Source organism: Phytophthora sojae (assembly GCF_000149755.1).
Source record: "Phytophthora sojae unplaced genomic scaffold PHYSOscaffold_2, whole genome shotgun sequence".
NCBI classification, from domain to species: Eukaryota; Oomycota; class Peronosporomycetes; order Peronosporales; family Peronosporaceae; genus Phytophthora; species Phytophthora sojae.
The window spans coordinates 9,827,309-9,839,721 of NW_009258116.1; the positions used below are offsets into that span (position 1 = coordinate 9,827,309).

The 12,413-nt window shown below is 53.8% G+C and overlaps 2 protein-coding genes across 2 annotated transcripts; both read left to right on the top strand.

The window, feature by feature from the left end:
* Positions 1-5,091: 5,091 nt before the first annotated feature.
* On the top strand, positions 5,092-5,499 carry PHYSODRAFT_484632 (hypothetical protein; the record flags this gene model as incomplete). The annotated part of the gene is made up of 1 exon (XM_009522884.1): positions 5,092-5,499. A coding segment is annotated over one exon (408 nt), but the record flags the coding sequence as incomplete, so codon positions are not given.
* A 268-nt stretch (positions 5,500-5,767) lies between these two features.
* Positions 5,768-10,808, top strand: PHYSODRAFT_256052 (hypothetical protein; the record flags this gene model as incomplete). The annotated part of the gene is made up of 6 exons (XM_009522885.1): positions 5,768-5,818; positions 5,943-6,088; positions 6,729-8,099; positions 8,149-9,028; positions 9,264-9,712; positions 9,740-10,808. The coding sequence occupies 6 exons, from the start codon at positions 5,768-5,770 to the stop codon at positions 10,806-10,808; spliced, it is 3,966 nt and encodes a 1,321-aa protein (XP_009521180.1).
* Positions 10,809-12,413: the final 1,605 nt, after the last annotated feature.

Consider the following 12,413-nt stretch of genomic DNA (forward strand, 5'->3'; position numbering starts at 1 on the left):
TCGAGTACATCTTGATATCTTCATACTAGTTTCGTATCAGTAAGGACGTACCTTGACTTGCTTGCTAGTGTGTCGCCCAAACACCATATGGTAGTTTTGTCTACCACAGATGCCGAATATATTGCCCTGTGGCATTGTTTGCCAGAGACGATATTCCTCAAACTGCTTTAAGCAGAGCTCGGGCTTAGCCCAAGGAAATGTATTACAATTATGGAAGAGCCAAAAACCCGGAACTACACAAGCGCTCGAAACACATTGAAATCCGCTTTCATTTTGTACAAGAAAAAGTCGAGCGGCAGGAATTCACGATCAAATATTGTCCAACATCAGAAATGGTAGCGGATATATTTACAAAAGCGCTTGCAAAGAATCCGTTTCTCCATTTAATAAAGAAACTAGGCGTTAATAATATTTAGAATGCTTAAAAATAAATCAATCTGAAGACATGTATTGAGATTTGTTTAGAAAAATTACGAAAAGCCCATTCCTTAATTGGCTGACTGCTTAGATGTCGGGATCCCGTGCACCATTTCGATTGATGCAAAAAAATACGCGCAAGTGGTCCATTGTATAGGCATATTTGCCCCATTGATCAGAATCAATAGGTACAACCCCCCCTGTAAACTTCACTCGACTCATACAGCGATACACACCGGCCTTTTGGCCAAGTGGCATACCAATGCTAGTGAGGGGTGTCTTGCTTGACTTGATCATCGTTTCAAAAAGATCGGTTTTGTGGCCGCAGAATTCCGCTTTAGGTTGCCCAAGGCCATGTGCTTTAGGCGCAGTGCATACTGAAGGGCAGTTATACTGTACGCCCCGGTACGAGGGTTGCCGTGGTCAAATCGGCGCTCCCTGTTTGCTTGAGTCCCTTAAGTGCATTCGCTAAGTCGTGACGGGTGGGGTATTCTCTTGCTGCATGCTGTTATTGACGGCGTAAATACCACAGAGCGAAAACCCGTCTGGGGTGTCGCTCTGATTTTGGCAGGCTACCCGTACATCATTGCTGCGAGTACGCTTTATTGAATATACACAACCATGAAATAGGGCTTCGCACTAGCATGGTGATGTAGCCGCCGATGGAACGTCTCTTATCGGGGCAGTTCGCGTAGCCAGTTTGCTGTAAGAAGGTATCCGATGATATCTGGTGAGACATGGATTGATTCACCTAGCGTCATGCCGTAGCCCCCCCCCCCCCTCCCGGCGCCGCGTATCATTAAGGTAACGGTGCCTCTCTGAATAGGTTTCCAGCGTGGATTGCCTGCATTGCCAAGAAATTGACTAACTTCCCTGATGAAGAATGTCAAATCTGGTCGGGTACCCATGACAAGATTCATGACGCTGTCTACCGCCTCTCGATATGGGAGGGTGCGTTGCATCTCCTCTTTTTCGGCGTCAGTGCACTGCCTCATTGCCTTCGAGATTTTGATGCTGGGGTCGCATGGAATCGCTAGCCGGTGCGCAGAGAGCAGGTTAAAGTGCTCCAGAATAGTGTGCGCGTATTTCCCTTGGTGGATGAAAATAGTTCTCCGAGCACGATTGCGTTGAACAAGGGGTTCGCGACTGTCGCCTAGTAGGTCCCTACTAAGTACGATTTGCGCTGGGAACTTTGAGAATGAACCAGTAGCATGAACATCAAGTACTTTGTATAAAAATAAGACTAAGAACTCGAGGTGTCCAATCCATTCTTTCATTTGCAAGCTACGTACGCAGGTGAACAGCTATATTCCTTGTTTTAACTAAGAATTCAGGATTAACTTTCTGCAAAAGAAGGATAAAGTACCGCGGAAGATGTTGTAAACCGTGATTAGCTGATAGTCGGACTTACCATGATCCGTCGTAGCTTGTCTCTAAAAGCTTGCCCAGGTACCGCGCAACTACACAACATACCTCCACACAACACGGCAGAAGAAGAATAAAATTAGGCGCATGTGGCCAATCGGAGACGATAATAGTGCTGAAGACAGCATATCTCGGCATGTGTAGGACGATGGATGATAACCTAAACGTGAAAATTCTTGCCTAAGGCTACTTGTTATAGGTACGCAGTATCGAAGAATTAGAGCTCCTAGCGCAAAACGGCAAGTTCGTCACCTACCTGGATAATCTATAAACCTACACCTGACCTGCGAACCCTTTGTTAATAGACCAGCCTAGTAGGTACTGTGTCTCCCCCAAATCTGACATCTTCAATCTCTTTTTGAGGGCTGATTTAACTATAGCTGGCGTTGGGGCGATGACGAGGAGATCGTCTACGTAGACAGCAATGTAGCATGGTCCTTCCGGAAATGTTTTCATGAACACACACCGATCTTTGGTCAGCCGACTCAAGCCTTGATTTTCAAGGAATGCGCAGAGGGTATGGTACCAGTCACGTGGAGCTTGTTTAAAGACTCTTGACTAGTTTACAAACGAAATTCTCCTTTTCAGGGACTTCGAAATCTTCGGGTTGACGCATGTAGATTTCGACATCGAGCAACCCGTTTAAGAAAGCCATTTTAACATCCGTTGGATGGCCCTAGTAGTCTAGCAGAGCTGCCAGGGTGAGCAGGAGACGTAGCACTTCCATCCGGATCACTGGAGCAAAGATATCGTCATAGTTTATGTCATTCCGTTGTAGAAACCCTTCAATAACTAATCGAGCCTTGTAACGATCCACCTCCTCTGCACCGTTGTATTTAACAACGAATACCCAACGGCAAGCAAGTACGGAACGGCCGCGAGGGGGTGGTACAACGAACTATGTGTCATTGTCGATAAGGGCCCCGATCCACATCCCAACATAGGTCTGTCAGGGGACGGCGCGTAGGCCAGAGGAGTTGCACTGCGAAGTAGGTTCTATCTTTATTGCGACCAGGATCCACACCGGAGCGTAGCGGAGGTCGTGCGCTCCGCGGTCGACCTGAGTAGGTTCCCGTCGAGCCCCGTAGCGGAGCGGAGGGCGCGAAGATGGGACCTGGAGTGCATCGCACATGTGCCCGAATGGCCATTATCGTACGAAAATGGACATTGTACCAACGAATCTGGTACAATTCCTCATTTTTTAGGGGCGGGTATAAACACTACGACCCTCGCTCCATAGGTACATAGAAGTTATTGTCCCTTTCACCAATTTTGCCGCTCTACAATGACTTCTTAATCTGACTTATGGGGAGGTTAGGTTAAGGATAATCTGGGATTATCCTTTTTCCAAAACTGACGTCGACTGGATGTATTATTAGCCTCGTCGTTCGCCTCCTTTGTACTACCACAGGCATTTTTGGTTGTGGCAGTGTCATGCAAGCTCTCCTCTCCGAAGACGCAGACGAAGACACTCTACCTACTGTGTTTCGCTGCAGCTTGAAAATTAAAGAAAGGTGAGCCTTTGAGCAGATGCCGAGACAAGGGACAAGTGGCTCGGTTCGACTTCACAGCCGCCGACGGGTATGCTGTGCTACGGGTGAAGGTCGCGTCTAAGTTTGAATCTACCATTCGGATGCCACTCGAGTCTACAGCAATAGTATATTTGAAGCCCAGCAATAATGCTTCCCAGCCCCTATTCCAGCCCATTGCAAGCACTGACCAAGCCTCCGTCAACAGATCGAGATGGTCTGGCGTCGTACTCAGCGACGCAAACATGGTCGCTCCGGCTTTGAGCTGGAGTTATTTGTCTACATGAAGAAGCCGGCCCCTCCAACGACGATCCGGCGCGCTACCCAGCCGCGCATCCAAGAGCACTAACCTAGAGTAGCGGAATTTCTTCGTGAACGACAAGTACCGGCTGGACCAGCAACGACACTCACTTGTGTCGAGCATTCGTAAGACAGTTTGACGACAAATCAATCTAGTGATTTGATTGGCGAATAGTACGACTTGCCAATTCTGTTGGCACTGCCAGGCGCAGAGTGCTCGCAGGCTCGGCTAGGAAGGCCCGCGTTCCTCTTCGCTACTCTTTATGATGCATTTCGTTGCACTTCGTATCCTGACTAATATCGGGCGCAGCATAGTAGTGGTAGTAATGATTGGCGGTTCGATAGAACTGTGCGGAGGAGCGCTGCGACACCAACAAACTCCCTCTACATATTTAAAACACCACGGCGAGCTTAGATCGTTTAGATTTCCTAGTACTACAGTAGCAGGCCGAGCAAACTGGTAAGCGCCTTCAGCCGGGCTGATCAATTACTTTAGCTTTGGCATTTTTCATGTATTCCCGAGAAGTTTCGCCGCTCATTTGACTCTTAGAGGCCCTCACGTCGTTTTGTAGTTATTTGTTTGCGACACCACCAACTGATTACCTACACGTGGCCGCGAGTGAGGTCGGTGGTGTCCACTACCGACGTAGGTGGAGCTGCAGTAGTGTGCGCCTCCGGGAGTAAGGTAGCCAAGCAAACCGCAACAAATACAAACACAAATACCAAGACTGGCTGACGCTGCCTTGTTGCTACTACAAAACAGTTCATTTCATGACTTTGGTAAGATCCCATAATGTATTGATTGTCTACTCCCTCGCGTCCTCCGACAACGCCTCGGTGCGGAGCATGTGCGCGCGCTCGTCGTGCACTGCTTCGCTCGGAGGCGTCCTCAGAGGACACGACAGGGTTCGTGGGCCGCACTACCGGAGGAAGAGGGGCTCTATTTGGTTATGCATTAACTAGAATTCACTATAAAGCCCTGAACGTTTTGTTTGTCAAGCTGGGCTAATGGTTCGGGTGCATTTATTTCTTAACCATTCTCAAACAAGCGTGTACATTGTAGTTGGCAGTAGGGTCGCACTACCGACTACATGTTCGTGCTTGTGAGCGCCATATTTCGTCGGCTCGACTGTAGGTGGCACGAGCAATTCAAAAACGGCAAAGCGGTTGTCCTCGGGTTCCTACATGCTCAACGGAGGAACGCACGCAACGCCACTACCCTCTGAAAGTTTTGGCCAATCGCATGGTGCAAATTGTTGTCCGACAAACTGTCTTACGTTTTGACGGACAAAATACAATGTAGCCACTGGTATACTAAAACTAAGATGTAGCCAAACTGCGTTGATTGCAAAACGTAAGACGCTTTGTCTTACGGTAGGCTCTCTGGGGCTAAGTATCGTCTTACGAAAGAGCATGAATCTATTTTGCTACAACCCAGTCTAGACAGCCGCCTGAAGCTCCTCTCGAAGTGCCAACTAATGTAACATTTCGGCAACTTCAATCTGTTGACGAACAGCAGCGAATTATTGACGAGAACGCAGCCGCCGCGGTCGAAACGCACAGCGAAGTTTACCCACTTAATCACACCATGCTCCACAACGTCGAAGTTCCTGTTCGCGACTTACGTCGAGTCTTCGGACTCCCCGACTGGAATTTGCGCCCTCCATTCCGTCCACCCCGCCGCGAACCCGTCGGGTCGCCGCTGTCCGAAAGTGCCAACATTGATGATGAAGAGCATAAGGGGGACGACGATGATGAAGTGCAAAAAGAAGAGGAGGAGGGGGATGAAGAGCAAAACCAAGAGGAGCGATTTCTAATTGAAAGTTAAACCTTGAATACAATAGCCACAGTGCCTATATAAAATCATTCCAACATCTTCTCGGCTTTTGGTACACATTTCCACTCGCAACACCGCCAAAGGGTTTTCCCGGAATGCCATGTTTGCATGCTTCTGAATCCACCGTTTCAATAGTGAAAACTGCACCTCAATAGAATTTAACTCCGGGGAATACGGAGGTAAAAAGAAAAGAAGAGCACCGGTGGAGTGCACGACGTCTTCGATCTCGCGGTACATATGTATATGGGCATTGGCCAAAATGAAAATCGAACGGGGAAGAGGCCACGGGTTCAAAAACGGTAGAATCTTCGTGCGCAAAACGTCGTGAAACGTTGCACGAGTGAATGTGCCAACAGAATTAAGACTTGGTGAGCCCTTCCTCAGAAGTTAGAAAAAGTTCCAAAAAAATAAGTAGCACCCTGCTGCTGCACCAGGGGTACGTCAACCCGGTCTTGGTGGGCTTCACGGGATCTGTGTCGCCCGAGGACAGCGTCATGGGCCTGACCAAGATCATCCCCCGCGCCAAGATCGAGGACTCGGCTAAGATGTTCCACTTCGAGAAGGGCGACCTCCTGCCCTGGTGAGCGAGCGCGTTGCATCACACTGCTCATGGGTGGAGTTGTGGCTATTTAGGGAGGCGACTCTTTTGAGATCAAGTTGCTTATGTGACGAGGGGATATTAGAGAACTTTCGGAGCTCCCAAATTGACCACGTTTCAGCTTCAGATTCAGATAGACGGGGCTTAGGGGGCGAATCCCAACTCAAAGGTGGGTAGGTTTCAGCTAACAGGCCTCTAGCTCAAGCCTGTTTTGAGTTTGAGATAGTATTTTAACCAATAGAATTGATGAAAGCTAGTCAAAATGTGTCAAATGCGACGCAAACGCGGCGCGACCGCATGAAAGACTCTTGACGTATGGCATCGTCGCGTACACCTCGACCGGCGAGAGGAAATGCATGTATCTTAAAGACGACTGAATGCAGTTTACGGTGATCTGCACGCTTGAGAAGCATCGACACCAAGTGCTCGTCCAGGGTTGTTTCGAGGGGACAAGTCTAGATCCTTTTCGGGCCACTGTACACCTGGGCGGCAAAAGGCGTTCACCCGCCTCGCCTCAGCTGGTGCGCGTGCCCGGATTCGAATCGTTTGGGACTTCACTGAGTTGCGGTTACATTTATTGTTAGGATTGAGGTTGCGAAGTCTACTAACCCTCTGACCGAAGGTTTATGGCGAGAGGAAACGGAGAAGACATGCGCGAGGAAGGACGCGATGGCGAGGGACGCGGTAATGCGTCGCGCCAGTCGCGTAGGTCTCAGGGCCTGCCGCCGGAGGAGCACGCGAGCCTGGACGAGGTTGTCCGGGCTGCTCGGAAGGCAGGATCTGCAAAGCGCAAGGCGGCCCGCAAGGCGAAGGCCAAGTCGTCGGAGGAGGAGCCGACTCCAGCACCGTCCGTCCAGGATGACGCGCACCAAGTGTCCCCAGATGGCGAGCTGGACGTCCTGGATCCTGACCCGAAGGCTGTCCAAGTTCAGGGTGAGTCCGTCCAGGATGAGCCCGCCAAGGCGTCTGCGGGAGGAGCCGATGAGGTTGAGCCCCCGGCGGCGGATCGAGTTTCGGACTCTCCGCTGCCGGATCAAGATGCGGAGTCCAAGGAGACCCCGAACCTGGAGGACAAGCCGCTGCCGACTGTCCAAGAAGTGGATGAGCTTGAGGACTCGCAAGAGACCTCGCCGTCCGCCCAAGCGACCACGACGAACCCTGACTCCTCGGTCCAGGAAGCTTCGACCAAGACGACCCCAAATCAAGTCGTCCCAGACCAAGCTCCGGATCCAGGCTCGCTTCGGTCGGGAACCCCTGACCAGAGGTTCGGCGAGGTCCAGGAAAAGGCGTACGTCGCGCAGCAAGTGTCCAGGCGGGAGCGGGTGGAGTCCGAACGCGTGACCCCGCCCGCTGTTGAGTACTCCTGGTCGACACCCAAACCAGATGCACAGCCCTGGATGGCCGCCATGTTGACCACGTCTAGGTACCTCAGTGCGCGAGCACTCTTGGAGGGCCAGGAAGGAGGCTGGATCGCGGAACTTCGTCTCGACCGTCGGGACTTGAGCACCCCCCAGGATCTCATGGCTGTCCAGGTTCCGGTCCAGATGCTGACACCGCGGGAGTGCATGGCCATCCTGCAAGCTCTGCTGTTCGAAGCCGGATTCAGGTTTGACAATATGGTTCCGGTCTGGTTCAGGACGAGAGCGGCCAAGGTCGCTCCAGCCAAGCTGCGAGTGGTCATCCAGGACGTACTGCGTCTGCTGGCCCTGGAACTGGTGGAGTGGCGTTCACGTGTTGTCGGTGCTACGTTCAAGATTACCTCTGTCCTGAAAGCGCAAGCATCAGAGACTCCCGAATCTGAACAAGCATCCATCCAGGACTACCACGCTGAAGATCAAGACGGAGATCTATTGATAACGGATTACGATCTAGGCCTACTCGGCCGGGAATACGTTCTCCGCCTCAAGCTGACTGGTCTTCGTCCGGCCAGGAGTCCAGGTCCGATTGCGAGCCTGAACCGAAGCGCCAACAACACCATCCAGCCCGGCCGCCGGTTGCGTCGCTCCCGTCGGCGTCGACCCGTCTGAATTGCCGTCGCCCAGGACCTCCAGTCGGGGTGATGTCGTCCAGGCGGAGGAGGCCGCCCCGATCCAGGAGTATGCGAGTTCGGACCCTGTCCCGAGCTTGGTCGGTACTTCTGGATCCCCGGAGGCCTCCCTGTACGGAACGATGTCTGGATCCAACCCATCCAGGAACAGCTCCGCGAGCTCGTCCTCGATCGGACTTGGATTCAGCGCTGGCGCCCACGTGCCGCCCTCGACGTACGGTCCGATGGCTATGTCGATTCAGGCTGGTCGTCCTGGATTCGCGGTCGGTGGAGGCGCGGTGGGTTACTACGTGACCCAGCGTGTCGTGTCGAAGCGCGCCGTCGAGGTGGACCAGGATGACGTCGAGATGGCCGAATCCGTTCAGACCTCCAAGTCCCGGACGGACAGATCCAGGACCAAGTCCTCGTCCAGACACCGCCGGCACCGCTACGAGTCTGAATCAGGCTCGGAGTCGTCCAGCGAGTCGGGGACCAGCAGCGCCAGGAACCGTCGTCACCGACGCTCCTCGAAGCGGTCCTCGTATTCGAAGCGGAGGTCTTCGTCCAGGCGGTCCAGCCGGTCAGGACGCTCGAGACGCTCGCACGGATCCAGGGCGTCCAGTCGGTCGTACATGTCGATCTCGTCTGGGGTGGCCGAAGTTGCGGTCACCGCGATGAACGACGTCAAGCGCCTACAGGCTGCCCTGGACCGCATGGCCCTGGCCCAGCAAGCCACGTCGGAAGCCCAGACCCAGCGTGAAGCCGAAGCCCAGCGCAAGCTGGAAGAGGCTGAACGCCGGATCCAGAAGTCCGAACGTCGGATGGCTGCTGCCCTGGCTGGAGGTCCCCGTCCGGACCCGGTCCAACCAGACCTGGACGCCGTCATTCCAGCGGAGGTACCAGGCCTTGGAGTCCGAGCGAGACAACGGGCGAGAAGCTGCGAAGAACATGAGGCGATTCCAAGCGTCCCAAATTCGGGACCTTCGAGCAACACCCACTCAGGTTCAATCTGGTCGGGCGACATTCAACCCTGATTCGGCAACCCCGGTTAAGTCGGAAGAGCCAAACCCTGAATCGGCAACCATGAGGAGTGGCGTCAGTGCTGGACAGATCGCCAGTAACGGCGCACAGCCGGGACCGAAGAACATCGCCGAAGCTCAACTTCGTGCGACCATCCCGGAAGTGGATCTGGCCAGGGTTACTTCCTGCACTAAGCCCCGAATCCAAGTGCCTAAGGCTGAACCGACGCCCAAGGCGACGAAGGCAGAGGTGCTCAAGGCGGCTGTTCCCGCTAAGTCCGGATCCAAGCCGCCGCCGAGGAAGCCCCCGCCCAAGCCATCCAGGAAGAAGACCCAGAAGGATGAAAATCCGTCGTCAAGCAGCTCAATCAGTTCTGACTCAAGCGACAGCGATTCCAGATCAAGTGATTCTGACAGCAGTCTGGACGGGGGTGACCTGGTCGAGGCCTCGGCCAGGAAGATCAAGGCGGGGGAAACCTCGTTGACGATCCACCCCTATGTGAACTCGAGTGCGCTGGAGAAGTTCGACGAGAAGGCGTCCCTGGGCGACCGCCGAAGCTGGTAGGAAAGGTTCACGAACCTAGCCAGCCAAGGAGGCTGGTCCAACCGGGCCCGGATCAGCGAGCTCAAGATGAAGATGTCATCCCCGGTCCGGAATTGGCGTGGGCAACTCCCGAAGCAGGTCAAGAACGACTGGAAGTCCCTGGCCGGCGAGTTCAGGAAGAAGTATCTCAAGGCCTGGACCTCCGACTCTGAGCGCTACTATACGATGAAGCAGAAGGGTGGCGAGTCGGCTCTGGAGTATTTCTACCGCCTGAACGACGCGGCTGGCAAGGCTAGCATCAACTACCGGTCATCCAGGAAGGACGTCTCGCATCACGTCAAGCGTTTCATCAAGGGCCTGAAAGATTCAGACTTGAAGCAGGCCCTGAAGAGTCAGCGATTCAAGCGGATCCCGGATCTGGAGTTCGCCCTGGAACAGGATGAAGAGGTGACGCTGGGTGGGGGTTACGATACCCCTCCATCCAGGACGCGCGACATCCGAGCGGACAATGCTGGTCAGGAGCGATTCAAGCCTCGCCGGACCGGACGTGCTTTTGTCGGCCTGGATGGGAGCGATTCCGACCAGGATCAGGAAGTCCATGTCCATTTCGAAGATGAACCAGAGTCCAAGCCTGATTCTCCTCCTGCTCCGGTGAACGAAAACCTGGATGGAGTGGTTCGAGACGCCATCACAGAGAGTACGGGTAGGGAGGACGAGATGAGGAAGGCTGTTTTCCGGATCTTGGAACATTCAGGCTGGCGTCCCCCGAATCAGGATTTCTGGTCAGGGGCGAAGTCACCCAGGCAGGGTGATCCTGATCGGAGCAACCTGGATCAGTCCGCCTATTGTGAAAACTGTCACGAGTTTGGACATCGCACTGAACGCTGCTGGGCCGACCTGGTTTGTGACCGCTGTGTACGCATGGGTCATCCGACTGACAGATGCCGAGCCCTGCTCTGCAAGAAGTGTGGCGAGTTCCACGTTGGACGATGTGAAGAGCACAACGCCATCCAGCCTATCATGGACCTCATTCGCAAGGGTGCCCTGGAAGACTTGTCAAGGCCGTCCTGGATCCCATCCAGGGTGGTCAGGCCGATCCTGGTCGGTCGTTAAACCAATAAGCCCGCTGGATGGGGATCCAGCACGCGCCGGGCTTAGGAAGACCCCAGGATTGTGTGTCTTAGTGTATGTCGGCCCTGAATTGGGGATGAAGAAACGAGATAACCAACAATGCATGACTTCTATGATTCAAGATGGACCCGCTGACCCTGAACCAAATCGGCCTGAATCGCAGACCCTGAATGGAGAAGACCGGATCGGGGAAGCCCCGAATGGAGAGACCCTGGATGGGCCAGTCGAATTCAGGCTGAATTTCGGTGAACGATACGGATGGTGGGAAGATCACGAAGCAGACGAAAATAGTCATGATGTTGCGATGGTGTATGGTGCAGTGAACGATTTCCGAACAAGTATCCTCTTGGACACTGGTGCGTCTGTCTGCATGGTCAGCCTGGATCTAGCGCGTAGACTCAAGCTGAAACTGCAGATGCACAGACAAATCAAGGTGCCTGGTCTAGGATGCGTTCCGACTTATATCTCTGCCCGGGCTCGAATCAAGCTCACCCTCGGTCTCCGAGTGGTGTATGTCCTGGATGTTTGGGTCGCGAACATTGGAGAAGGATTGGATGTGCTGTTGGGCATGAACTTCATGTATTCTGCTGGAGTCAGGATCTGTGTGCGAGAAGCCCTGGTTCAGCTCCCGGATGAGGAGACTATCGTGATGCGGGGTGGGCCACTGAGGCGACGTCCAGAATTGGACCTGCCTGTGGTCCCCAGACGAACGCTTTACCTTCAGTCAGGAGAACACGCGATCATCCGGATCGAGTATGGTCGAGCACACCCCGAACGAGATGTGGTTTGGGCCGGCCGGTGAGATCGCTGGGTGACACAGGTCATCTACGCATCCCGGTCCTGGCCGGTGGCGATTAAGGTGATGAACATTTCGTCGCAGATGATTTGGATTGACTCTCGGACCCCGGTAGCCAGGATTGCGGCTTACGGACACTATCCGGCTTACGGTCGTTTCGTCCGACCTGGACGGGGCGACTACAAGGAGTGGCAGAAGTTGATGCAGGAGTGCGCCCTAACTCCGGAGGAAATAGCCGAGGCTGACCGACTTGATGAGCTGGCGAAGGCACAGGCATCACCGCCCGTCCCGAAGCAGGTTCACAAGTGGCCATCCGGACTCCGGATCAAGACTGGACCGGACAGGAAGGAAGAGAAGCTGGTCCGCCTACAACAACCACCGCTCCCCCAGGGGCGGCCATCCAGGATCATGTGCCATGTCGCTACTCAAGCGATCACGACTCAAGATGTGTGCGTTCAGACCGATGAAGCGTGAATTCAGGGCAACAATGCGCAGGAAACCCCGGATGGAGGGCCGGATACCCTGGAAGATGTGACGGACTGTCCGAAGAACGATCGTGGTGACTCGTCGGAGGCACCCCAGCCGGATGTCGAGCTCTCCGCCGTGGACGATATGTCAGCCCAGACTGAGATCCAGGAAGAGATCCAGGAAGACGTTCTGGATAGGATCCAGGACGCGGTCGAGGATGACACTCGCATGGAGGAAGAGTTTGATGATGAAGACGAGTTCGAATTTCTGACCCCGGCCATGTCTGGTACCCCGATCGAACAACTGGAGCAGGCGTACGCCCG